General features: G+C 47.6%; 1 protein-coding gene across 16 annotated transcripts in view; it reads left to right on the top strand.

The window, feature by feature from the left end:
• LOC121667527 (SCO-spondin-like) overlaps positions 1-25,047 on the top strand; it is a 69,395-nt gene that overhangs the window by 8,806 nt on the left and 35,542 nt on the right. For 13 of the 16 annotated variants that reach the window (XR_006017084.1, XM_042034249.1, XM_042034250.1 and 10 more), the window contains exons 2-14: positions 8,593-8,663; positions 11,856-11,932; positions 13,120-13,237; positions 13,558-13,645; positions 13,982-14,170; positions 14,865-14,973; positions 17,051-17,155; positions 20,375-20,567; positions 21,467-21,603; positions 22,138-22,362; positions 22,815-22,956; positions 23,251-23,374; positions 24,544-24,735. Coding sequence is in view for 15 of the 16 variants with exons in the window: in XM_042034249.1 (XP_041890183.1) it covers positions 11,875-11,932; positions 13,120-13,237; positions 13,558-13,645; positions 13,982-14,170; positions 14,865-14,973; positions 17,051-17,155; positions 20,375-20,567; positions 21,467-21,603; positions 22,138-22,362; positions 22,815-22,956; positions 23,251-23,374; positions 24,544-24,735 (1,680 nt within the window). In the remaining variant the exon portion in view is untranslated. Of the gene's footprint in view, positions 1-8,592; positions 8,664-11,255; positions 11,933-13,119; positions 13,238-13,557; positions 13,646-13,981; positions 14,178-14,864; positions 14,974-17,050; positions 17,156-20,374; positions 20,568-21,466; positions 21,604-22,137; positions 22,363-22,814; positions 22,957-23,250; positions 23,375-24,543; positions 24,736-25,047 lie in introns of those variants that run through there. The other 3 variants (XM_042034247.1, XM_042034252.1, XM_042034255.1) reach the window with 3 other exon arrangements.

The following is a 25,047-nucleotide window of genomic DNA, read 5'->3' as shown; positions in this document are numbered from 1 at the left end:
TCTGGTCTAGAGCCATCCTAAGCAAGGATTTATTCTGAAATAATGGTGCTGAAATCCCATCGGGAGGGTTTGGGCTCCTGGCTGCCACATGGAGAAGTTTCAGGGACTGAGAGGGAAATTTTGATTGAATAATTCTGAAGAAGTGTTCCCCCTCCCCAGCCAGCTTGGCCTCATGTTGTCCCCTCTTCCTGTCCTGTGAATCAGATTATTGAGCCCAGGGACAAGTTCCTCTGCCCTGGATCTGCAGGAGGGAATCTAATTTTAGGGATATTCTCATTCTTTTTCCCTCAGCCTCCAGGATTATCCTTGGAGTGAGCTCAGCACTGAAGTGGAACTGTGCAAGTGTTGAATTGTTGAAGTCCAACACAGTGGAGCACTTTGAGTTGATCTGCTAGGATTTTCCTTGTGCCTTCATACCCAGGGAGGGTGAGGATTCATCAATACCTTTAATTCTCCCCTAGAGAAGGACTGCAAGGTTCAATTTCCCTAAGTTTCACTGCTGTACAATGACCTCGTGTGTTTTACTCTGTATCAGCTAAAATGCAGAGCACTCCCCAAAAGGAGACTTGAATTCCCTTTAGGCCCCTTGCTGCTGTTCTTTCCCCAACCACTGTGTTCTTTCGGTGATTAATAATGGTTCTGATTGTCTTAAAGCCAGATGGGTTTCCACACCTGCTGTGCCATCCCAAAAATAAAGCACCTTTCGTCTGAGCTTGTATTGCTCCCAGTTTGGTGGGAGCTGGAGCTGTAATTTTCCTGTTCTGAGGTTATTTGGTGCTGAAATGGCTTTGGAGCCGGTGGCACATCTTGGTGCTCAAAAGTAGAGATTGAAGGAGGAAATGAAAGCCCAGAATGAAGAAGAAAATGAAACCCCCTGCTTTGAAAATGATTCTCTTGTACTCCTCATGAATACAACTCGTTCTCTCAGGGTCCTTTCCCTGCCAAGATTTCCCAGATCCAGCTCTCAAACCGGTGTTTTTCTGCCTTTGTCTCTCTGAGCTGACAATTAGCTGCAGTTCAATTTCCTGAAGGGTCTCCAACCCTGACCTTGCCACGATTGCAATGTCAAAAGGGAGGCAGAATATGAAAACCAGCACTGGGATTGCCATGGCAGCTCAGCCAAGCAGCAGGACAGCTCTGCAAACTGGCAAAACACTTCCCACTTGTTCAAGCATCACTCCTCCAACATTTCACCCACTTCAGCTTTTACAGGTGTCTGAGGCATTGATAATGATGTAGCTAATGCAGCTTTTGGGAAAATAACCTGTGCCTGCGAATCACCTGCAAAAATCACCTGATTTTTCTCTTTATTTTAAGCTGCTTTCACTTTTTTGGCATCTTTTCTTCCAAGTGTCAACTGCTGATGCAGTGACCTGATGCTGCTGGTGGCAGCCCTGTGTGTTTGCCTTGTCACAGGGGTGGTACAGCTGGCAGTGCCCCTCGGGGGCTGCTGGGGCTGGGAAGTGCCAGCTGTCATCCAAGGGTCACACGGGGGAAAGTTGGGTTCCAAGCCAAACTGGTTTCCACAACAAAAGCCACAGCAGCTGCTGGTGGTGCAAAGCGCTTTGGCTCTGGTCTCGTGGTGTGAAATCTCTGCTGAATTATTTGTGAGGGTTTGAGCAATGGGAAGACTCGGAGACAGGTGGTGCCTGACTCGCTTCACTGAGTGTGGGCAAGCTTTGCTCTCTTAAATGAGGATGGAACCTCAAGCCAAGGGGTGAGGAGGCAAATCTTTGCTGGCCCTGCAGAACCACAAAAAACATGCTGCAAAAATCTCCAGCTGCTGCTAAAGAAGCTCCTCTGTGTGATCCAGCCCAGCTGAGCCTTGGATTTTATCTGCACAATCTCATCCTTCCCGTTAAATTTGAGTTTGGATCCCTGATTGTGCGGGATGGACACATCCACTGCATCCCAGGGAGCAGCAGGATCAGTCCCAGACCTGATTTCAGGAGTGTTGGGTGGGAGTTTCTGTGGAATGAGCTGAGGAGAGAACCGCAGGGCCTTCTCCCCTAGGCAGCTGCTCAGCTGGTGAGTGCAGCTGTCCCCTAAGAGGGCTGCTGTCCCAAATTTCATATGCAAACAATAATTAAAGCAATAAATGCTCTGAATATGGATTCTGTTTAGAGCTGGCTTTGAAATTGTCTCTCTTTTCTGCTGCAATGGGGAAGGGAGAACAATGGAAGTGAAAACCGTTGTTTTCACAGAAAATTCTTTGTGAATATCCTTGTGGCTTTAAAGGAAAACAGAGTACAAGAACCATAAATACAAAACGCTTTGATTTTGAAGTGGAACTGACATTCATTTTTCCAGATGTAAACAAAATGGCTAAACATCAAGAGAAAACAAGTTCCAGTGCTTTTTCTCCCTACCAAATGCTTCTCACTGGGTGACATTTCACCAAGCAAACTTTTTTTCCTCCTTGAATTTCCAGTAAGAGAATCTAACATGTGATTGGTATTCTTGGAAATTGGTCGAACAGTCTTTCCAGGCAAGCTGGATGATTTGAAGTGGGTTCAGCTATTAGAGACTGACATTTCTTCCTCTAAGAGCTTGGCTGTCTGCAGATTTGTAACACTTGTAAGTCTTCCAGGGCTCAGATTTCCAGAGAAGTTAAGGTCAAGGGATATGTGGTGAGGGAAAATTCACATCTGTAAATTTTGGGGTTATTTTGATGAAAAATATCTTAATGTAGAGGATTTTAAGTGCTCAATTCTGCTATTCTTACTCATGATGAAGAATGAGTAAAATTGGATTCCTGGCCCAGAATAGAGTTGCCAACATTTAAAGAAAATTTCCATGGGTAAGAACAGCTCCAAGTGACCCTGAAGTGTAGGAAATAAATTCATTGCTGCCTCTGTCCAGCAGAAATTATGATCAACAAATTGGAAGTCAGCTGTGTGATCTCCTAGGAGGGAGATGGGATTCCTGTAAAGTCCTTCTCCAATCAGACAAAACCCCCTTAAATTTTTCCAGTCGTGGCAGCTCAGTAGGAAAATGAGAGCACAGAGGTGGTGGCTGGAAGGAGCAAGGATCAGAGGCACGACAGGCTCAGGGGAAAAGGGGGAAGACAGGAATGGCAGTGCTGTAAAGAGGAAGGAGCTAAACGAGGATAAATGAGGATAAATGAGGAGTGGAGGCAAAGAGAAAAGTGTGGGGGAAACTTAGAGATTGGAGCTGCAGTAGAATGAAGTAACTGATCTTAGCTGGGAGTTAAAGACTGCCCCAGCACTGAGAGGTACAAAATTAAACACAGATCCTTCACTTTATAAAACCCCCCACATTTAGTTCACCCAGTAAAGGAGATGAATTGTTCTAAAAGGTGCCTGGTTCTGTTTTTCTAAGGAAAATCGCAGTTTAAAATGGCAAGAATGCAGACTAGCGAGAAGCAGCTCCTTCTTTGCACTGTCTGGCAAACCCAAGATGATGAACAACGAAACCAAAAAACCTTTTGCAGCAAAACCTTTTGTCTTGAACAATCAGGGAGCTGCCAACCATCCCTCCGTGTGAGGAGCTGTCTGTTCTGTTTAGGAGAAGTGAAAGCAGTGCCTCAGAGCCCGGGAGCAGGAGAGAGGCAGTGACAGGAGATGCCAAAGGGCTCGTTGGACACAGCTGTTGTGACACTGCTGATAAGGGGACGCCCTGGTTCAGCACGGGCCTCTCCAGCACAGCAAATTACCCAACAAGGGGAGAAGCCGCCGCAGAATCCATCGCTACCTGCAAAACAATTTCATGCTAGGCTAAACAGGGATTAAAAAAACCTCCCCGGGCTGCTTCACAAGCCAAACCTTGGGTTTAGAAAGGAGCAAGGCAGGCGGTTCTCTCCAGGTGTGAGGACAAATCTGGCCTGCCAACGAGACCTCTTTTGGGGTGGCCTGACCCAAGTGAAGATCTACGGGACAGCTGGAATATACTACTGCTGATTATAAATTTATTAAGCTTTTCCTGCAGTAGTTTTTGGGGTACATCTGCAACTTGAGTGGGTGGGAAAGGAGGGATAATGGCAGAGCATCCAGAGGGGGTGAATGGGAGGATTTACCAGTCCCTTGCAGATAAGGATGGAATCCAGGGTCCAGATGTTTAAAACCAAGCTCCCTTATCCTGCAGAGTGTTGTGACCTGCGGCTGAAAGGTTTTCTTTGTAATTTGCACTGACCTGAAGGAGCACATGGACGAGGATCTGAAATGCATCATCTGTGTGGATTAAATGTCCACGGGGAGTGGTGACTTTGGGGCTATTCCCAGGTTTGCTGGATGGGGATAACCAACAGTCCATCCAAACTTACTGAATGGATGGGAATGGCTTTTCCTGGAGGAGTTAATGGGGAAATTTGTGCTCGAATCTCAGGTTCTGTGGTGAAACAGCAGCTTGAACTGGGTGCTTGCAGAAAATGTAAAGTTCAGGTAGAAGAGGAGGCTCTTAAATTTGGGAATTCTGGGGCTCTGGTTCCTGCTGTGCTTTAAATTCTTTTTGGCCTTAGGCAAGGCACTAAAAGGAGGGTCTGGAAAAGCTTTTAACGTTTCATCCTAAGGCACTGCCACTCCCAGAAGCTAACTGGGCATCCAGTGGAGCAGAAACCACTCAAAAACCACTCAAACCAGGTTGTTTTTCTCTGTTTAAGCCAAATCCAGTCAAACCAGTAGGAAACTTGTCTAATTACACAGTACATTGCAGGTGCCTGAAGGGTTGGGGTGTACCTTGGTTAGCACAGGATAGAACCCCCCAAAAAGTTCTTCCTTCATGTATTTACATCAAATGTGCCTCAGTATCCCAGGTGTAAAATACATTTGGTGCCCTGACTCCCAAGGACTTTCCTGTGGGAAATAGATTGGGTGACAGGAGAGAATGTGTAAATAAAAATAACAGCTCTGAGAATCCACTGTGCCCTGCCCTCTGATGTTGGTTTTTCTTCTGTTGAAATGAAGTAAGAAATGTTCTGTGAGAAGCACCAGCGTTTAGAAACTGAGATTTTCTTTTTTCATGTTTCACTTGGCAGAATTTTCCAGAGCCACTTTCTCCATTGGAAGTGCTGCCAATCAGAGATGTGTCCTCTGTTTAAATCTCTTCCCTTTTTTTAAGCCTGTAAAGTGGATCTCTGAGGGGAAAAAACTTAAATGAACTTTCAGGCAGAGTTTAAATGAACTTTTTAATGCTGCTTGCTGAGCGACAGTGACTCACCAGCAGAAAAAACCCCATTAAATGGAGAATGGCCTTTGTTCCAAGGAACAGGTGATTTTAACAATAGCTTTAGAGATTTCTCTACAGCAAGGGAAGAAGTTTCATCTCTTCAGTTCCCCGGATGCAGCTCTGGTGCCTGTGCTAAAATTCCCCCTGGAAATAGGGGTGAGTTCCAGAAACTCAGCTGACAGAAGATATTGCAGCGGAAAAGGGATCTGAAAGATGCTTGGAAGAATGGAGTCAGCACGACTGGGCCAACCTTCAGGTCTTCAAGTGCTTTTTTCATAATTGCTAAAGCTTCCTGACACTCTTGGAGCAGCTAAAAGTGAGATAAAGTGGCTGTTCAAGTGTTTAAGCTTGGAAATGAGAAATAATCATTTTTGGGCACGCTGTGGAGAATAAATCAGGAATGTGGATTTAACACTTTTTTTTCCCTGCTCTTATTATTTCTAGTGGATGCAAGGCACCTCTCATTTAAGCTTTACTTGTACAATGCTGGCTCTATAAAACTTCCAGGGATAAATAAACATCCAAGCAGCTTTGTTCAGGGCTGCAAAATGAGTCTGGGCCATAAAACCCTGAAATTGGGATCATGTTGGCTAAAAGAAGCTAAAGACAGTGTTTCCTGACAGGAATTCCGTTTTAATAAATGCCCTTTAGTTGTAGTTAGACATTGTGTGAATATTTAATATTTTCAGCTTTCAAATGAATTCCTGATGGGATCCAGCTGGCCTGAAGTTTTTCCTCCTGGATGGGCACGTTGGTTTCATCTCTCCTGTCCTGTCGGAGCCACTCAGTGCTTTAATCTGGATCTGAGTATTCCACTGAAGTCGGGACTTCAGGCTGAAGAGAGGGAGAGATCATTAAGTGCCTCTGATGGGTGATGTGAGGTCCCTCAATAGAACACTTGCAGCTTTTGATAAATTACCAGCCTGATGTTTTGAAAGCCTTTTCTTCCTCTTGTCCAGAACTCCTTTCAATCATCCCATATTCTATTGCTGGCACTCACTTCAGGCTTTTTCTCTTTCTAGACTCTGGCTCTTAAGCTGCCAGCTTGGCCTTGGAGACTTTTGCCACAGACCAATTTCCCTGCTAAAATCTTCTGCAAGGTCTTGGCACGGCTTAAAAAGAGTTACTTCAGCTGCTGCTGGCTGACAGAATTGATTCTGGTTTTGAGAGGATGTACGAGGCTTTAAACCTCTCTGTGCCCTGCAAGAGGAGGCTTTTTTGAAGGGGCAGTCACCACACTCATAGCAATATTTAAACCTGTGGTGGTTATGCTGATGCCTTTGTTTTGTCACCTTCTCCTATGATTTTATTAATTAAGAATAGAGGCAAATAAATAATGGCAGTGGCGGGGGGCACTTTGAAGCTAAACTGCAATTTTATTGGAGTCAGCAGCTACCTCTGCTGTTCTGCTGTGGCAGCAGTTTGGTTTGCCAATAAAATGCAGACCAAGGTCTCTCAAAAGCAGATCTGGTGCTGGTTGGAGCCTTTGAACTCGTGATCCTTTCTGCACTGTGTGCTGATTTATCAGTGTATGGAAAGGGCTGGGTTACCTGGACTCCAGTTCTGGTTCTTGTGAGGATTTTTGTGTTGTTAAAGGTTGGACTCGATGCTCTGGGAGGGTCTTTTCTAACCTGAATGATTCTGTGGTTAAATCAAAGGTACAGCATCAAAGCTGCGTGTTCCTATCGGTATTTACAGACTTCAGACCCTCCTGAAGGGTGTGAAGTCCAGGTATGAATCTTCTCCTACTCACATGTAGGGAGGAGAAAGAACACCCTGGCTGACATATGCTGACCCTGGTGTTCCTGCTCCATCCCTATTCCATTCTTGGATATTCCTGTGAAGTAGCAACATTTCCCTGGATTATCTTCTCCTGTACCTGGTTTCTAGTCCTGTACAGAAGAGATGGATTTACAGACATAACACGTAGCAGTTTTCCAGGGTGATCCCATTTTTGCCTATTTATTTACTTGTCAGTGATGCACAAACCACATTTGTGAAGCTGCTTCCCCCTGAGCCTTCCAGCAGTGGGAGCTGAGGGCAGCATCAGCTGCTGGGGGTGATTTCAGATGTGCTTTTTGACAGCAAATCAGGGGATGTTAATCAGATTCAGGAGCTGGAAGACACTGAGAATTATAATTGCTGCTGGGCACAGCTGGATGTGAACCGTTATGGCCAACAGAGCTCAAAAGGGACAGAGCTTTTCCTGCCCTCCCCATGAAGGTCAATACAAAGAAATACGAGATTTTCAGCAGTGTCTCAGTGTAGTTTTCATTAATTGCAGTATAATTAGGTGATCAGTTTAACGAACGTTGCTTGAATCTTCTCCGGGTGCAGGAGGCACCATCAGAAATAATCCTGTGTTGAAGTGGGATTTATGAAATTTTGGAAGCGTTGCCTGCCCTGTGAGAACATCCCAGGACAGCCCTGGGCTGTGTTTCAGCTTTAGCAGAGGAAAATCAAAAGTTCTGGGAAGGGTCAGTCTGGTCCTGCCCATCTCAGAAAAGAAGAATTTACTGCTCACCCTGCTCAGAGACAAGTGGGATAAATGCTCGGATACCATGAACAGCACTTAACAAAGTGTTTAACGAAGTTTGGCCTGTTGATCCATCAACAGGCGTAAAGCAAACCGAGGGAATCGTGTGGGGCTGGGAGGGATTAATGAGTGCTTTTAGCAGCATTTGTCACTCGAGCTGTGAGCACCTGGGGTCAGACAGCTCCTCCCAGCCCCACCTCGGAGTGGGTGCCTTGGTCTGTCTGTGCTGCCTCTGCCACCCTGCATTTCAGGGCCCCGAGGGTTTGTAGGTACAGTAAGTTTTTGTTATTTGTCGTGTGTTCCACCGCTGTCTGTCAAAGCTGAGTTTCACGTGAATACAGCTGATTTAGGTCATAGCAGTGCTGTCAAATCTTAGCCCTGTGGAAACCCAGGAATGTTTTGCTGTTGGTTTCTCTACAATTCCCCCTTGTTTTTTTGCCTTTCACTCCCCAGTTCTGTCAGCTTTCCATGTGCTGCTGGAGATGTCTGGGAGAACTGCACTTCATCCAAATCTTCCTGAAGTTCTGATTTGTCTGATTTTCTGTGTTACACCATTTAATTTTTCCTCTACACTGTTTATTGCCTTTGTAAATTCGGTATTTAACTGTGTAAGCTCAGTAGGGATGGAGCTCAGCATGAATAACAAAGCTGTGCTGTGATTTTACACGGCTGCCCTTTATTCCAGAAGGAGAAAAACTTCCAGTTACAGCTTGGGTGTGTGTTGGCATCCTGGTCATGCCACCCCCGAGGCAAGGGCTTGAAACCAAGTGATCTTTTAGGTCCTTTCCAACCCAAATTATCCCTGATCTTCCTTTTTTAAATTTTCATATTAAATCTGTTATTTTTTGTTCTCTTTTCCCATCTTGCTCTAGGACTGCCCAACAGGAAAGTGGCCTCTGTATCACTGCAGCACCTCCCAGTAAATCTGGAGGGTTTTGTATTGGTAAGTGGTGTTATTTTGTGATATTTGGCCTTTTTTTTTCTCTCCAGGTCATTGGGATGCACCCGTGGGAAGCACTGGAGCTGCCCAAAACCCCCCAGTGGATTATGGATGTGCTTTATGAGTGGCATTGGAAGGGATGTGTGCAGTTATTTTTATATGGGGGGGGGGGGGTGTATTTATACAAGTGCCTGCAGGAAGGATGCAGCCCTGACTTTGCAGCTTTAAAAGGGGAATTTTAATGTATTAATCCACAGAACTCTGTCTGTGTAATAAAAATAATTTTAAAAGGAGGAAAAGGGAGAGGGAAGCATGTGAGAGGAGGCTCCACCCTCACCCATCCCTGCCATCTCTGCCATTTTATCAAAGTTGTGGCTTGGAGTTGAAATGTCCTTCCTGGTGCTGTACAGGAAGTTTTGGATTCAAAATCACAGATTTTTCCTTTTGTTTTGTAACCTCTGAGAGCTGTTGGTGCTACTGAAATTTCTGTCTATACAAATAAGTAACGAAATAATTCCCAATGTGATTTCCAGCTCCTGCTTTTCCCTTGGCTTTGAGCTGTCTCTGTGTCCTTTCCTCACTTCCCCTTTTCACCTCCACACTTGCTGTGGGTGAAATGAGATGTGCAATTTGGGGCATTTGCATATTTTTCATTTAGGAAAGGGATATTTTATCAGGTTTGATGGCTGAGGAAAATTGCCTGTGTGGAAATAGAAACCAATTTCAGGATGAGTGATTGTAGCTCCCTGCGAGGTTCCAGGTCATTCCTGTCCCTTTCAGTCTGTTCACACCCAAATTTCCTGCCCTGGGGAATTCCTGTCCTTGTAGCTGCTGATTCCACAGCTGGCAGGTGCCACTGAGCTGAACAGAATGAGTTTTTGGGGGTCAAATCAAGAAAAATGGTGAAGGGCTCTAAATATTTCAGGGCTGACTGGTTTCTTTAGGATTGATCAAACAGTTCAGGAAAAGTCAGAGCTTTCCCAAGCACAGGCAGGGCTGCAGGAGCAATATCGAGAGGAGAGATGAGTGTGTCAGTGCTGGAAGCTGAGCTGTTTGTATCCCAGAGGGATGAATATGCTGATTCTTGGTCAGCCTCCAACACCTGCGTGGAGAAGAAGATATTCCTATTTATCTTCCTCACTGCAGCCACATTCCCATCCCCGTGGATCGATTTATAATTCAATCCCTGTCCATTTGTTTGCCAACAGAAGAGGATGAAATCATAGCAGGTTTTCTTTATAGCCAGGAAGAGAGAGTTCAGTGGGAAGTGGAGGGGTTTGGGGATGTTTGGGATGAATGATGCTGCTGCTGTGTGAAAGCAAATCCCAAAATCCTGGAGTGAGTGCGAGGTCGCTGCTGCCTCACAGTGCTTGGATTCTGTGCTTGAGCAGAAGCAATCAGGGCAGATTTTCCTGGTCGCTGTCTCCAGCACACAGTGGAAGTGGGAAGGTTCAAAATGGGCGTGGATGCAGCGGATCAGGACCTGCTTTGAGAGGTTTTGTGTTGGGAATTGGGAATTCTCAGGGGTGCTATCCCAGATATGGGTGTGGCATCCAGCGAGTCACAGCCCCGCAGAGCTCCAGGGGCTGATCAGAGGAAGGACAAGGTCAGCATTTCATCCCTCAAATGAGAGCACAGTTAAACAGCCGACCCTTCCCCATGCTCCAGCACGTGCCACGGGAGGGAATTCGACCTGAGGATTCTCTCTGCATGAATCTGAGAGGGAATTTGACCCGCGAGCGATCTCTGCATAAATCTGAGTATCCCCTAGTTAATTAGGGAACTGGAAACCAAAGTGAATTAAACCCTTCCTCTTATCTTTTCTGCCTCTTATTGCATCTTTCATCTTTTCTGAACTTCCTCAAGTACAAGGGACAAGAAGGTCGAAAATGGGAAGAAAATGAGAAGCACTTGGCCTGGTGCCTGCCTTTACGCTGTGTTGATTAGGTTTTAATTGGCAATTCTTGCCTGTAATATAAGATAATTGCAGAGATTTCCAGGAATAGTTGTAGAATAGGAAGAAAAGACACATCTGAGTCCTACTGGAGGAGTTTAATTAAAGGCTTTTAAAAAAGTGCAACAGACAGTGCTGTGCTGGGTGGGAAGAGAGGTGTGAGGCCTCTCTGTGGACATGATGTGATGGTCAGAGCTTGTCCTCCCTCCTGCCTGGAGATGTTCTCCATCACCTGCATGAGGGGGCTTGGACAATTCAAGGATAACGTACGATTCGGGTTTTGGTCCAAATTCTAAAGGTCTTTTTCCAGAAAGTGAAGTCGGGCAGCCCTGGAGTGAAATTCCTTCTGTGTGTGTGGCAGGGCTGCCCTTCCCAGCTTTTTGCTGTCACTGAAGTTGTCCTCAGCTCCCTTCCAGAAGTGAGCAGACAAGGGGCAATGGCTTCAGACTGCAAGAGAGAAGGTTTAGATGGGATATTGGGAAGGAATTCCTCCCTGGGAACGTGGTGAGGGGCTGGGATGGAATTCCCAGAGAAGCTGTGGCTGCTTCATCTCTGGAAGTGTCCAAGACCAGGTCGGACAGGGCTTGGAGCACCCTGGGATAGTGGAAGGTGTCCCTGCCCAGGGCAGGGGGTGGCACTGATCTTTAATTTCCCTTCCAACCTAAACCGTTCTGGGATTCTGTGAAAGTTGGAAGAGGTTTTTTCCCCCCATAGTGCCCAGCATCATCAAAGAGGTACCTTGGAAAGGGAAAAATGAGGGGATACTGGACATTAAAGAGGAGAATCCTGCTTTAGTGGGAGTTCATTGGGGTCTTCAGTGTCCAGCAAAAACCTAAAATTGCAGAGCAAACAGCTGGCACACAGGGAGTGTTCCACCTGGGTGTTGAAGGAGAAGACGACCCTGCAGGGCCCTTTCCTGGGGGTGATCTTGGACAGCCAGAGAGATCAGCGAGATGGTGACAAGTGTACTTTCAATTTTCCTTGTGGCTGCTTGAAGGGCATTCATTACCTCCCGTTTAGAGGCGTTTGCTCACATTTTAGCCTCAGCAGTGCTGCAGGGAGTTCCCCTGGGATGAACTCTTTGTCCATCTCCTCTTTCTGCTGCTCGGTTTCCATTTCACTTTGGGCTGGGTTGGAAAGTGTAACCTGGAAAGGGTTGGGTTACACTGAGCCTCAACAAAGGCAGTGCCAGATGCTCAAGAAACATTTTAATCATAATCTCTGAGCTTTTATTTTTTTAGGAACTGCTCACAAGCTCCCATGGCTCAGGCTTTGAGTTGGCTGATTTTGTTGTGGAGCCTGAGGACCTTCCCCAGAGGTGAGTGGGTGACTTTCTTGCACAGGCAAACTTCATTTTTGATTTGTCTTGTTGGTTTTTTGTGTCGGTTTTTGGTTGGTTGGTTGGTTTTTTGTGGTTTGTTTGGTTGGGGGTTTTTGTCTGGTTGGTTTGTTTTTGTTGTTGTGGGTTTTTGTTTTGGTTTCTGTTTTGGTTTTGTTTTTAATTGTTGCTGATGCTGTTACCTCCCCAAAGCTATACAGCATTAGGGATGGCAGTTGTTCAGCTCATGTTGGTCATAAAGTGTGGCTGCACAATCTTTTTAGGAATTCATTCAGGAGAGAAGACAGAGCAGGTGAGAGATCCATTCACCAAGAGGCTTTAATTCTCTAAGCAGAGAAAAAAAAACCATGAAAATGTCAGTGTGCTGTGATAACAATAATCCCAAAGAGTTTATTTGGGTGTGAAACAGAGGGAAGAAAAGCCTGGAATTCTCCTCCTCACCCTGCACACTCAGGTTTGGTTCCTTGTGAGGAACTTCCTCTGAAATCCTCATGGTTACCACAGCAAAGCCCTCTTTTAAAACCCCAAGTAATTCATTAGGACAGAGGCATGACAGAATCGAAATCTGACAGTAAGAAATGCAGAAAGGGAGATAGTGAAGGGTCTGTTCAATTCTTTAAGTTCAGCTTTCAGGTGTCTTGCTCTTTGTGAAGAATTTATCTCCCTCCCCTCATGGAATGTGATGTCGAGAGATCTCTTGAAGAGGGATGGGTAAAAATTGAAACTATAAAATGATGGATTTACACAACACACAGCACCTCCTTCATCCCTTGGCTCTCTCCATCTGTGCTGTTTGCACTCTCCTGCAAACTGAACTTTTCAACTTTCTGGCAAACAAAACAAGACCTTTCCTAAAGCTGAGAAAGGCATGGAAAAGGCTCCCTGCTGCCTACAAGAGGTAGATGGTTTCATTGGATAAAGCATCTGAAATGGGGATTTCTCCCAGGATTTTGTGCTCAGAATATTTACTTAGAAATCTTAAGGGAGCAGATTTGCAACTTTTCTTCATTTTAGCCATCAACACTTCAGGATGAGTGTGATAACACGGAAATAGTGATATTGCATCATGGTGTAATAATAAGTGGCTGTTTAGCTTGGAGTCTTGAATATTTATTAAATATAAGTAAATAAAAAACCTAAATTTATTTGATTTTCTTTTCCTTCAGGGGTCTCTTCCCTCTCAGCTGGCTGCAGCACGGACTGCCAGAGCCACTGCCTCATAGACTGCAGGCAGGGGCATTATTACACAGCTGGCAACTGCCTGGAGTGCCCAGCAGGGTTCTAGTAAGTCCCCTGAAATAAGAGAGTTAAACACTTGGGGCATTTGACATTCAGGATATTCTGAGGGTTATAATGCAGGGCTGGAGGTGAGGCACAAAAAACCCCCACAAAATGTCATTTTTTTATACCTGTATAATCAGCTGAGCAGGAAACCCACTATTTTTGGGTCAAAATCCGTGGTTCTGTGGCCACAAACTTTTTATTGAGCAGTGTGCAAAGGGAGATGTTCCTGTGTTTACACAACGCCCATGCTGGCTGGTTGGGGATGGAACCCAAAAGGAAATAAAGAATTTAATTGTATAACTTCATTATTTTTGATCCAGCTGCCCTGGAGGCCAAGCAGCTCCAAGGAAATGCCCTGTGGGAACTGCCAATGAACTGACTGCTCAGGGAAACCTCTCAGCTTGCCAGGTGAGCTGAAGAGAGCCAGCAGGTGAAGTTCTTTTTGCCTCTATTCCCCTGTGTTTTGATCCAGATTTTTCCAGTCTGCTTTGAAGTTTTTCAGGAAATCCCTGCACTCTTGGGCTCAGAGGAAGCAGGTTGTCCCTCCAGGTATCCAGCAAGGAGCTCTGCCTCCGTGCAGAAGGAAACAGCTCCTGTGGGGAACTCAGGAATGCACAGAGGCTGAAAATGGTCCAAGATCCCTTCTGGCACCAGAGCTGGGGATCTCTGGAGCTGCTGGTTTGCATTAGTGGTGTAAAAATTCTGTGTTTTTGTGGCTGTGCTGCTCCCGTGCTCTCCCTGCAGGTTTGTCCCCGTGGCTACCTCAGCCTGGAGAGCAGGGCCGGCTGCCGAGCATGTCCCGAGGGATATTCCTGTGATCCAGGCACAGGCATCCAGAGGAGCTGTGGGCCTGGTCAGCACTCACCAGAGGGAGAGCTGGACTGCAGGGAGTGCCCAGAGAGACACGTGTGCCCCGATGGACGGAGCACACAGGTACAGGGTGAGAAACGTCTTCTCCAAGGACACATTTTCACTCCTCCAGACAAGCAGGGCTTGAGCAGGAAGGTCTTGTCAGGAAACAGAACTCCCTGGTTTAATAGTAGGATGTGGATCTTGATTCATCAAAGAAAAGCATTCAGAGCACTTTAAAGGTGTAGATCCAAGACTCATAGAGGCACGGAATATCCTGAGTTGGAGTAGACCCATCAGGATCATTGGTCCAGCTCCTGGCCCTCACAGACACCCCAACAATCTCACCCTGGGCATCCCTGGGAGTGGTGTCCAAACACTCCTGGAGCTCTGGCAGCCTTGGGGCCGTGCCCATTCCCTGGGGAGCCTGGGCAGTGCCCAGCACCCTCTGGGGAAGAACCTTTTCCTGGCACAAATATTCTTCTATTAAAAGGAGCAAGTACTTTTCATCTAAATTCTGGCAGTGTTAGAGCTCAGCTTATCTGCCAGTCTGCCACCATGAAAACCCTCAGCTGAGCACTCAAACTTGGAGGCTGAGGTACCATTTTTGCATCTAGAAATTGTCATTGGAGAATAAAGTTGAAGCAGTGCAGGGCAGAGAAAAAAGAATTCAGAAATGGGGTTTTCCTGAGTTTTCCTGACTCAGACCTCCCTGGGACACTGCTTTTGGGCCCAAATTAGAGGTTTTTCTGCTGTGAATTTGTGTTTTTCCCCTCAGCACTGTTTGGCAGGTCAGCAGCCAAACCCCACTCGCACCCTCTGTGTCACCTGCACTCCTGCCTCCCTCTCAGCTGAGGACACTGGGCCCTGCCAACCCTGCCCAGCAGGTAAATACATCTCACAAGCATCTTCTGTGCTCATTAAAACACAGAATTTGAGGAGACTGGAGTGGCATTTTGCTCTGGTAACACTTCTCTGACTTAGTGGAATAGAGAGATGCTCCTTGTTTTACAGTAAAACTGGAGGTTGAAATTAATTCCTGAGAAAAAGCAGCTGCTGCTCCAAAGAGCTCATGAAGGGCAGAAATGAAAGTGAGACCACAGCTGGTTTTGAGAGTTTATGGGAGAGGTGCAGCTGAGGCAGCCCTGGGATGGAAAGCAGAGTGTGCCAATGTTGCTGAGCAACGAGGGAAGCTTTTGGGTTCCCTTCTCACGCAGAAAGCAGAGCTCTCACTCTCTGATTCTTAACTGATCATCTGTAAAATTGATCTACGTACAGCCAGAGCTCCCTCCTCTCCAGGACTTGATTCACTGGCTATCACAAGTACCATTTCTAAGGAGAGCTGTAGGCATTAGGAACCAAAGAGGGGAATGCTGATTTTCTCACCTAATTTCCCTTTCTGCTCGACACTCTCGAAGAAATCCAAACAAGCCCGTGTTTAGGAAATTGCAGTGTGTTGTTGAGGGTGTCACTGAGATGCAGAATGAGGCAGCAGGGGAGTAGACTGAGAAGGTTTTGCTACAAAACCATTGCCTTTTGAAATTCTGTGTCTTCAGTGAGAGGGCAGGAGAGGCCTTCCAGTATTGAATGGCCACAGGCCACAGTTTCCCCATAAAAAAGAGAGTTTTCTGCAGGATTAAAATCCCTTTTGCATCCCAGACAATGAGCATAAGCCCAGTGAGGATTTGGTAGTCCAAGATTAACTTATTCTTTGTGCTTGTTTCCTCTGTTATCCCTCCAAGCCCTCCTCCAAATCCTGTCCTATCCTTCAGTGCAGCCCCTGGCGAGGGAAGTTTGGGGCTGCAGGGAGCAGCAGTATCACTGATCATTCCCCCACACCCCCTCTGATTTAATCCCCGTTTCCCAGCCCCACTGAACCCTTGGAAAAAGGCCTGATGGAGAGTGGGGTGTAGCTGTCAGCTTGTCAGAGGACCAGGGCAATCTGAGGCCCTTCCATGATTCTCCCTCTCCTCCAAGCCCTGAATTGCCACAGGAGAGGATTCCATCAGCAGCTCCAGGTGCCTCCTGCAGAGTAACCCAGCTCAGTAACTCAATTCTGACGTCTGTAATTAGAACCCCTCCTATTAAATAACGAATTCCTGTGCTCTGGCTGCCTCACCTGCTGCCCAGGAGAAGGGTGAATGGAAGAGCTAAAGAGATCAGGGTCTCAGTAGTTCAGATCCAGTTACAAAACATGGGGGAGGGAATAGGAACAGGATTCCTGTTATTTCCAGTGCCTGGGGTTAGGTACCAACACAGAGTATCCCATGCTGGAATTCAGCTTTCTGAAATCTAAGCCCCCCAGACCAATCCCAAAGCCCTGAGGTGATAAGGAGTTGGAATTCCATCACCAGCCTGAGATTCCCATGTTCTTTTTCGTGCTTTGACTGATTTTAATGACACATAATCTGTGTATTTAGCACTGCCTGCGTGAGACAAGTGCACAGCGATGGATTTCAGCAGAGCAGTGGCTCAGTTAATCCTGCTTTCTTTCTCTTTCTGCTCTTCAAAATCCATCTGGAGTTTAGGAAACCATTTGATTATCAAGTTCTGCAAAGCCTTACTTGGGGAGAGCAATTAATTCTAAGTGGATGTCAGCATTTCATCACTCAGTGTACAACTGGCAGCAGGATTTTAAGTGAAAAATTGGGGAAAGAAACTGGGGACAGGAATGTGGAAAAATACTAGGAATACCTCAGCTTGATCTGTAATGTCCATGATCTTGGAGAGAACAGAAGAATTGGAGTAGAAAGAGAGAACCATTAACTCTAACCATGCTCATAAAACTAATTTAGCCAGAAATTTCATTGTGTGTTTTGAATTTAAAAATATCATTTTGTGTTAGATGTTTGAATTTCCTCAGCTTTACAAAAGGAAGAAACATTTTTAGGCAGGTAGAGCCTGAGCTGCCCAGAATGTCTTTTCTGAACAACATCATTTTGGGTTTTTTTTAATTCTCTCCAGGTCACTTCTGTCCTGATGGCCTCAAAGTCCCTCCATGCCCAGCTGGGAGCTTCAAGCCCAAGGAGGGAGTTCCCAGAGCCAGCAGCAGCTCCTCAAGCTTGCCAGGTCTGTGTCCTCAAACATTTTAATTTTGGGCCTGCTGAGCTCACCCAGCAGGTCAGTTGTAAGAAAAAACTCAGAAACTTTCTGGTTTTAAATTTATTTGACAGCACTTTTGCATGGGAGGCTCTTTTTTAACACTCTCAGTGAACTTTCCCAGCACAGTCTCCTCACTCAGACTCCTTTCCAAGCTCTCTCATGAGTGGGAATAATTGTGCATGAGCACAATTAAAGGTGACCATCCCCTTTCCTTTGGGAAAGGGGTTCTTTATTCGTGTTTGAATCACTCACAAGAGTCCTCAGCCCCTCCTTGCAGCCAGGGGAAATGAGGTTAGAGATCAGGGAAAACCTTTATGTTATAACAGCAGAGAAAGCACTGGAATTTCTGCCTTCAGAAGCTGCAGAGGCCCTGCTCTTAAATTCACAAAAGCCAGGCAGATGAAGGAGTTTGTAATGCTCTGAGTGCTGTGAGGCAGCAGCACAAAGCTTCTACAGATTTCCAGCTGTGATGCTTCCTTCTAAATATTTTTGGTTTGGTTTTCTAAGCCAGTAGAACTTTGTTTTGTACACACAGGACTGAGTCACCCTAATGACTGGGAAATGCGTGGAAAGCGACGAGATTTGAGTTCAGCTGTGGTGAAAATAAGTTTAAAAGGCAGAATAATAGAGGTTTGTTAGTCTTTTCTGGTATTAAATCTTTGCTTAGGTAGAGAAAGGGAGCCCTGGCTGGCTGTTACAATAATCACACGTGGCTGAGGCTTGTTCTGCCTGGGTTTGGGCATTTCAGAGCATCTCAGTGCCTCTCACAAGGGTATGAAAATGCCTCTCTGTCCTTAACAGGGCTGTGCAAACAGGAAAATAGAGGGAGATTCAGGGAACGAGCTCAATCCACCAAAGTAAACCTTGGCCCAAGCCCAGAATGTTTTATCCAGGGTCACAAATCCCAGCCTGGAGCACAAACCTGGAGTTCAGGTGCTCCGTCTCCCTTTGCATCTCTTGGGTTCTTCCCCTCATGTGCTAAGAAAATAATTATCTCCTTCAAATCAAGCCATACCTTTGTCTAGCTGATCATTTCTTCTCCAGCAAATGACTCAGCTGTAAAAGTGTCTTGACTGTTGAACGATTTTTCTTTACTCAAAAGCCAAGTCCAGGAAATTGCTGCCTCCCGCCCACTCCTGGAATTAAAACCAGACGTGCATTTCTGTGGTGCAGCAAGGAGCAACCCTCACATCTCATCAAGACAGCCAAATTCAACAGACAGGGCCAGTGGCATCTGAAAAAAAAAAAAAAAATCATTGTAGGAGCTGCAAAGTAAATTAGAGTTGAGAAACTCTTTGGGTTTAATAATGTAAGCTGTTGTGCTGTGCCCGTGCTGCTTCATACAATGATGCTGTCATCTCTCCTAAGGAACACTTGGCAGAGGCAGGAAAATTCCTGATGCAACAGGATGAGGGATGAACTCTGAGAAACCACAGAATGTGTTAAATACTCCGCCCTGATGGTCTTAGGCTCTGCCCACCCCCTGCACTGGTGTGTGTCAAGTGTGACAACCTCGTTTTCCAGTGAAACCAAATGTTTTGTGTCCTATTTATTGCACAGCAGCAGGTCCAGCCTGGTCCTGCAGACCAGAGGAAAGCTTAGCTCAGGGGTAACGTGCTGAGATTGGCCAGAGCAGCTGTGGCTGCCCCATCCTTGGGAGTGTCCCAGGCCAGGCTGGAGCAGCCTGGGATGCTGGAAGTGTCCCTGCTCATGGCAGGGGTGGGAAGGGATGAGCTTTAGGGTCCTTTCCAGCCCATACAATCCTGGGAATGTGGGATTCTCTGCTGTAAATCTGCTCCCTCACTGATCCCATATGAAGTCACAATATTAAATCTGTTCTGAGCTCCATCATTTCCAGAAATTCAGGCAAAAAATGGGACGTTTCTGCCCCTGTACCCAAGTGGCCTGGATTCAGGTTGTGTAAATTCACTGTCCTGCTGGATTTGCTGGGGGTGCAGATCCATGTCAGGAAGCTTTTGTCAGCTTCAGGCTGAGTTCTGAGTGGGTCCCACAGCTCCATGAGTTTGCAGCCCCCTCAGGGATGTTGGTTCAGTTGTGCTCAGTGCTGGGGAATTTTGTAGCCTGGAGAAATTCCGATTTCATCCTGCTGAGGCTTTCCAGCCTTGCGCTCCTCTGGGCTGTGTGGTGTAAATGTAAAGAGGAAATAAGGAGATTTCTCTGAGGGGTGACAATGAGCAAGTGGGTGGGAGGCAGAGGGGGAGACGACCCCTAAACTCACTTTGCACCCTGAGGAATCCCAGCCTGGACCTGTGCCTTCAGTCTGTGGAGGGGGAAGCCTGGATTTGAATGAATCCTGATATTTTGGGGGGCTGTAAGGCTCTACTGCAGCCTGCAGAGGCACACACACACACCAGGGTACGACTGAGTCTTGCCTTCACAAATACTTGGAAGGCAGCAGGAGTCCAACCTGGAATTCTCCAGGGAACCTCCATCCTCAGCCAGCATTTCCCCTTCCCCTGGAATTGCCGTATTTGCTTTTGAAAGGCCTGGCTCAGGAGGAGAGCAGCCACTCCTGGGCTGAACTCGTGTTCCCTTTTCAGCACGTGGAATACGTGGGAACGTTTTGTAATGAAATGCGCTTTCTAAACACGCTGACAGCAGCGAGGGATCGTTGTTTTATCATGTGTCGATCTTGCTGATGTTCCTTTGGGTTGCAACACGAGCTACCTTCTGTTTAACACGCGGGATTTTAGGGATGATCACAGCTCAGGCTGGCTGTCCTTCGAGCAGGTTTGCACTGAGTGCATCTCCAGCCTGCAAAGCCCCTTCATCTCCTTGCATTCAGAGTGCAAACACGGAAACAGCCGCGTTTTCCTGGAAAGCCCAGGCTCTGTCCCAGCAGAGCCCCAGGCACGGTGATTGTTAGCTGTGCCTGCAGCAGAGGCTGCGTTCGGGCTGATGGGTTTGTTTGTGTTTTAACACCTCGGTTCTTATCGAAGCTCAGAGCAGAGGGGTTTGGTGCTTCCAGGAGCCACTCAGCTGCACTAAATTCAGCTAATCCAACACCACCACCTCCTGGCTTTGCTGCAGCTTTATTCCTGGCGTGGGTGAACCTCCCATCAAATTCCCTTGCTGCAGGTGGAAGCGGAGGTGAAATATTTTGCAGGATGCTCTGACCTCAGCAGCTCATAATCCCTTTGTGACCTTAAGTATGTCTCTCTTTAGGAAGTGGCTTGTGCTCGAGGTGCCCTGCTGGGTATTTCTGCCCCGCTGGAGCCAGGTTCCCAGTGCCCTGCCAGCCAGGCACACACAACCCTCTGCCAGGACAGGATGAGGCTGCTGACTGCAGAGCCTGCCCAGCAGGGAGGGCTTGCACCCAGGCTGGCCTGGCCCAGCCTGACACAGAGTGCTCAGCAGGGTAAGCCTGGGTTATTTTCTGCCCACTCTGTGTCTGTGCATGAATTTCACCTCCGCAGTTTTTGCTTTGTGCAGGTGTTTCTGGTTTTCCCTGCTCGCCTTTCCCTCAGCTCACACAGCACGGAGGTGTTGCTGTCTCCTTGCACCAGGAATATTTTTGCAGCCTTCAGAGCTGTTTTCCCTCGGGTGGTGGCCTCCAAAACCTCCTTCAGGCCCTGCTGATGGGTCTGCTTGCAAAGGGAATCGTTTTGCCCTCCCGTTTTCCTCCCTTAGCTCCTCCTGAAGGGCAGTTTTGTGCTGCTGCTGCCTCCAAGGGTTGTTTTTGTTGCCAGCAGAGGAGTTCTCAAATCCCCCAGGACAAAGCAGCCCCCAGGAACCCACAGCAGCTTCACCCCTTAGAAATGTGGGGAAGATTCCTCCCCATTCCCAGCTGATGGAATGGAGTGAAGAGAATTAGGGCCACCTGCAAGGACAACTAAAAGAGCCCCTGAGAGTGGAATATTTGGCACAGATTTCAGAAGAGCACCATGAAATCACCTCTCAGGTGCAGGTGGCTTGTCCCCTGTGCCAAGATTTCATGGCAGTTTCTGGTAAATCAGTGTGACACAGGCTGTCCTGGTGGAAGCTTCCACAAAATAGGTAAAAACAGCCAAGAAGGAAGCCAGGCCACACATCCCATGGTTATGAACAACGTGACCTGGCTGAATAACCCACTTCTGGTTTAAAACACCTCACACAAGCAGCCCATTCACAGTTTCATTTTAATTCTGCATTATTGGTGCTCAGTCACGTTGCTGTCAGCCACGTCAGCTTTTCCCCAGCTCCTTCACCCCAATATTTTTGTAGGGCACAGAGTTTGCCTCCCCCTGGCATCCAACCCCTGCCCTCTTGTGCTTTCAGGTACGTGTGCCCCGCGGGGTCAGCCAGCCCTCATGCCCCCAGCAATGCCTGTCCTCCAGGAACACTTGGCAACCACTTCGACCTCTTTGACAAGTCCCAGTGTGAGCCCTGCCCTGCAGGATTTGTCTGTGCCAGAGGTACGTGGCTTTAGCACAAAAATGAGCTGGTTGTTTTGGTCACCAGTATCGCAGAGCCCACCAGAAGTGGGTCAGTGAGGCATCACAGCAGTGGGAAATGGGAAAACAGTTTCCCTTTGGTACCCTCTGTGCCCGCTGGGCGAGGTAATTTTGCTCTGAAGTTTTCTGTTTGTGCCATCCCTGGTTGCTGTTTTAACTTCCTGACCTTGAGGCAGCCAGTTTTTACAGCCTTCCAAGTTCTTAGCTTATTTGTGGCCTCTTCATCTCTATGCCAGCTTTGGGCAGGGGCACCACGCAGGGCACTGGAGTTGGTGAATAACTGCTTTAGTAACCAGCTCTGGGGTAGAGCCTCTCCTCTCATCAGCAGAGACAGCAATCATTGTTATCCCATTTTAAACCGGGGAAAAGGCACAAAATGAGGGGGAGATTTAAGGCAGGGCTGTTCACAAAGAGCTGAAAACCCTGGGAATTGGGTGCTGGGAAGCCAACACGCCGCCCTGTGCTGCTCTTAAATTCCTCCTGGTGTTTCCACAGGAACAGGGGGGAAGCAGAAGCCTCCCAGCCCATGTCCAGTTGGTCACTACTGCCCGCCTGGCACCAGGCCCCCGGCCCAGCTCCGGTGTGCCCCGGGCACCTGGAGCAACAGGACCAGCCTGGCCTCGGCTCAGGAGTGTTCCCCATGTCCTGCGGGCTGGTTTTGCCTGGGAGGAGCCCGTGTCCCTACTGGGAGATGCAGCTCAGGGCACTACTGCCCTCCAGGTAGGAAGCTTTGCAGGGGAATGAAGGAGATTTAATTAATTTTCAGCTTTGTGAACTCTGATAAAGCCCCACACTTTCAGTGTATTTTTTGCACCGTGGATAGCAAACTGTCCCTTCTGTACAGTCACTACTTTATACTGTTTGAACTGAGCAGGTTTGTCCCGTTACTTCCTCCCCCCATCCCCCTTAATTTGCAAAGAATTAAAATGCTCAATCAAGCACCTGGTACAAGCAACCATTCTAAATTTGAATCTTCCTGCAAAGATTCTGCAGTTGCTGCTAAATGCTGATTTTTTTTTGTTGTTATCAGAGCTGTGAGCACGGATTTTTTAACATGAATTTACGAGTAAATCATGTAAACACTTAATAGCCACAAAAAAACCTTCCTGCCTTCTGTGTTCGAAGCTGTATGAAGATTTGGGGTGGTTCTCTGCTCTCTTTTTCTTGGAAAGGCGCCTGGAGGAGCACCCAGTTCCCCTGCCCTGCAGGAACCTACAGCACGCGGCTGGGCAGGGGCAGGCTGGAGGATTGCTCTGCCTGCCCTGCCGGAGCCTTCTGCCCCCCTGGCACCTCCAAACCAGTGCTGTGCCCAGTGTAAGTGCAGGACAACGCTGTGGGGCTGTGCAGGTACAAGAGACAATGTCTCCTTATGGCGTTTCAGGGCTCTCCTGGTTTTATTATTATTTTTCTGTGCTTGGAGTGTTAGAGGTGCTTTTCACCTTGAGGGTGTTCCAGGCAAGTTCTGTCTGAATTGGGTGAGTTTTGCTGCAGAAACAGCACATTCCCTCTAACCAAAACACCAGGAATTCAGGCTAGAGGTGCACTGTATTTCCTTTTTTTGCTTGGCTGCTGTCTTGGAGTCCCCCCTGTGCTGTGTTTCCTCCTCAGAGGATCCTTTCGCTCGGCCCCGGCAGCGGAGGCGGCTGCAGACTGCACCCCCTGTCCTGGGGGACATCACTGCGCCGAGCTGGGCACCGTCACCCCTCGAGCTTGTGGGGCTGGCAACTTCTCGGTATGTAGCAATCCTTTGATCCTGTCTTCCCTTCAGCACAAGCCTGGATTTCAGAAGGGGAGCTGCCAGGGGAGGCTGAGGCTGTGAGTGCCCCGAGGGAGGCACTGGGATGAGCCCACCTCCTTCCTGAGAACTTGGGGTGGTTGTGTGCGGAGCTTTGAACACCACTGGCCACCTGTGCTGGCCCTACACGGAGTTAAACTGCTATTCCAGAGATTGGGAATGTTCCTGCACACTCAGGTCTGGAGCTGCTCCAGACACGATGCCAGAAGCATCTCCCAGGGGTGCAGTCCTGCTCCTGCTGCTGTTCCCACCCCAAACACCATCCCAGTTCACCTGTCCTGTGTCTGCTGGGTTCAAACCTCAGGGTTCCATGGCACATTTGGCCCTGGCAGGGAGCAGACACTCTCTGTCTCTCCTTCCTGCTCGAGAGGAAGTGTTGGATGGCACTGGGATTAAACTCTCAGGTGGCTTGGGGAGGGAAAGCAGCAAGGCAGAGCCACAAAAGGGGACAGTGATGGCACAACTATTCCCACAAAGAGGTGCTAAGGTTTGATTCATATTTATCTACCCCAGACCTGTAATTAATAGTTGGCTACTGATAATTGCCATGTTTCCCTGTTGATGACAGACTCCTGTCAAAGGACCCCAGCACCTCTGTCCTGACCAGTTTTCATCCCTGCACAAATTTGGGAGCTACCATTGGAACCCGCCACTGAGAATGGAGAGGGAATAAATCACAAATGGAGATTTATATGTGGCAAATAGACCCAGATTATTCCTCATTTGTAATTGGAGTTGGGTGTAACAAGGAAAGATGAGGGAATTTGTCTGTATTTCCCCTGCTCCTGCTGGCAGAGGGTGTTGGATTCCCTGTTCTGGGTTTGTGTGGATAATCCACAGGCATGACAAGGCTGATCTGTGGAGCACGGGCTTCCTTTTCACAGGGTGGAGGCTCTGAGTTGCACCCTGGCTGCTGTCAGAGCTCGGGGGCAGTTTGGAAATGGGAATCTTTGTGTTGCCTGTGGCATTCCTGAGCACAACAGGGAATGTTTTATAAAACTGGCTGCACTCACAGCCTCGGGTTTGGGCCTCACCAGGACTTGCCACAGGTGCAGAGGGGTTGTTCAGTGCTTCAGCAGTGACACCAGGATCCTTTCCCATTTCAGGAGCCGGGCTCAGCCTCCTGCTTGCCCTGCAGAGTTGGGCACTACTGTGCCAGTGAGAGCACCAGCCTGGAGGTGATGCTGCTGGCCATGGTGTGCCCAGCAGGGCTCCTGTGCCCGGGGGGACAGGCAGATTTCCCAGATGCCACTGCCAACGCCTGCCCACAGGGACACTTCTGTCCCCAGGGAGATGCTGTGAGTGACTCTGCCCTGGGGACTCACTGTTCTCTCTGACTGGGATCATTGCTGTGGAAAACCTTTCCTAACAGCTTTTTGTTACTGATTTCTGTACTCTGTGTGTGTTCACAGATCTTGGCAGTATTTGCCCCACATAAAACTGTTCATGATGTAATAATATATAGTAATATAATAATAATATCAGGAAAACATTTTCTGAGGTGCTGTATACAACTATCCTGAATTGTTTTCATGGCTTTAGCTGCTGTACCTTGGCCTTGTGGGCTGCAGGAGTCATTTTAGGGTGTCAAAGACCCTTTTTTCCATTTC

Source organism: Corvus kubaryi, unplaced genomic scaffold (assembly GCF_017639235.1).
Source record: "Corvus kubaryi isolate FWS band 111438036 unplaced genomic scaffold, C.kubaryi_AGA036_p1.0 37367, whole genome shotgun sequence".
In the NCBI taxonomy this organism is placed as follows: domain Eukaryota; kingdom Metazoa; phylum Chordata; class Aves; order Passeriformes; family Corvidae; genus Corvus; species Corvus kubaryi.
This window is presented reverse-complemented; position numbering and strand designations above follow the sequence as displayed.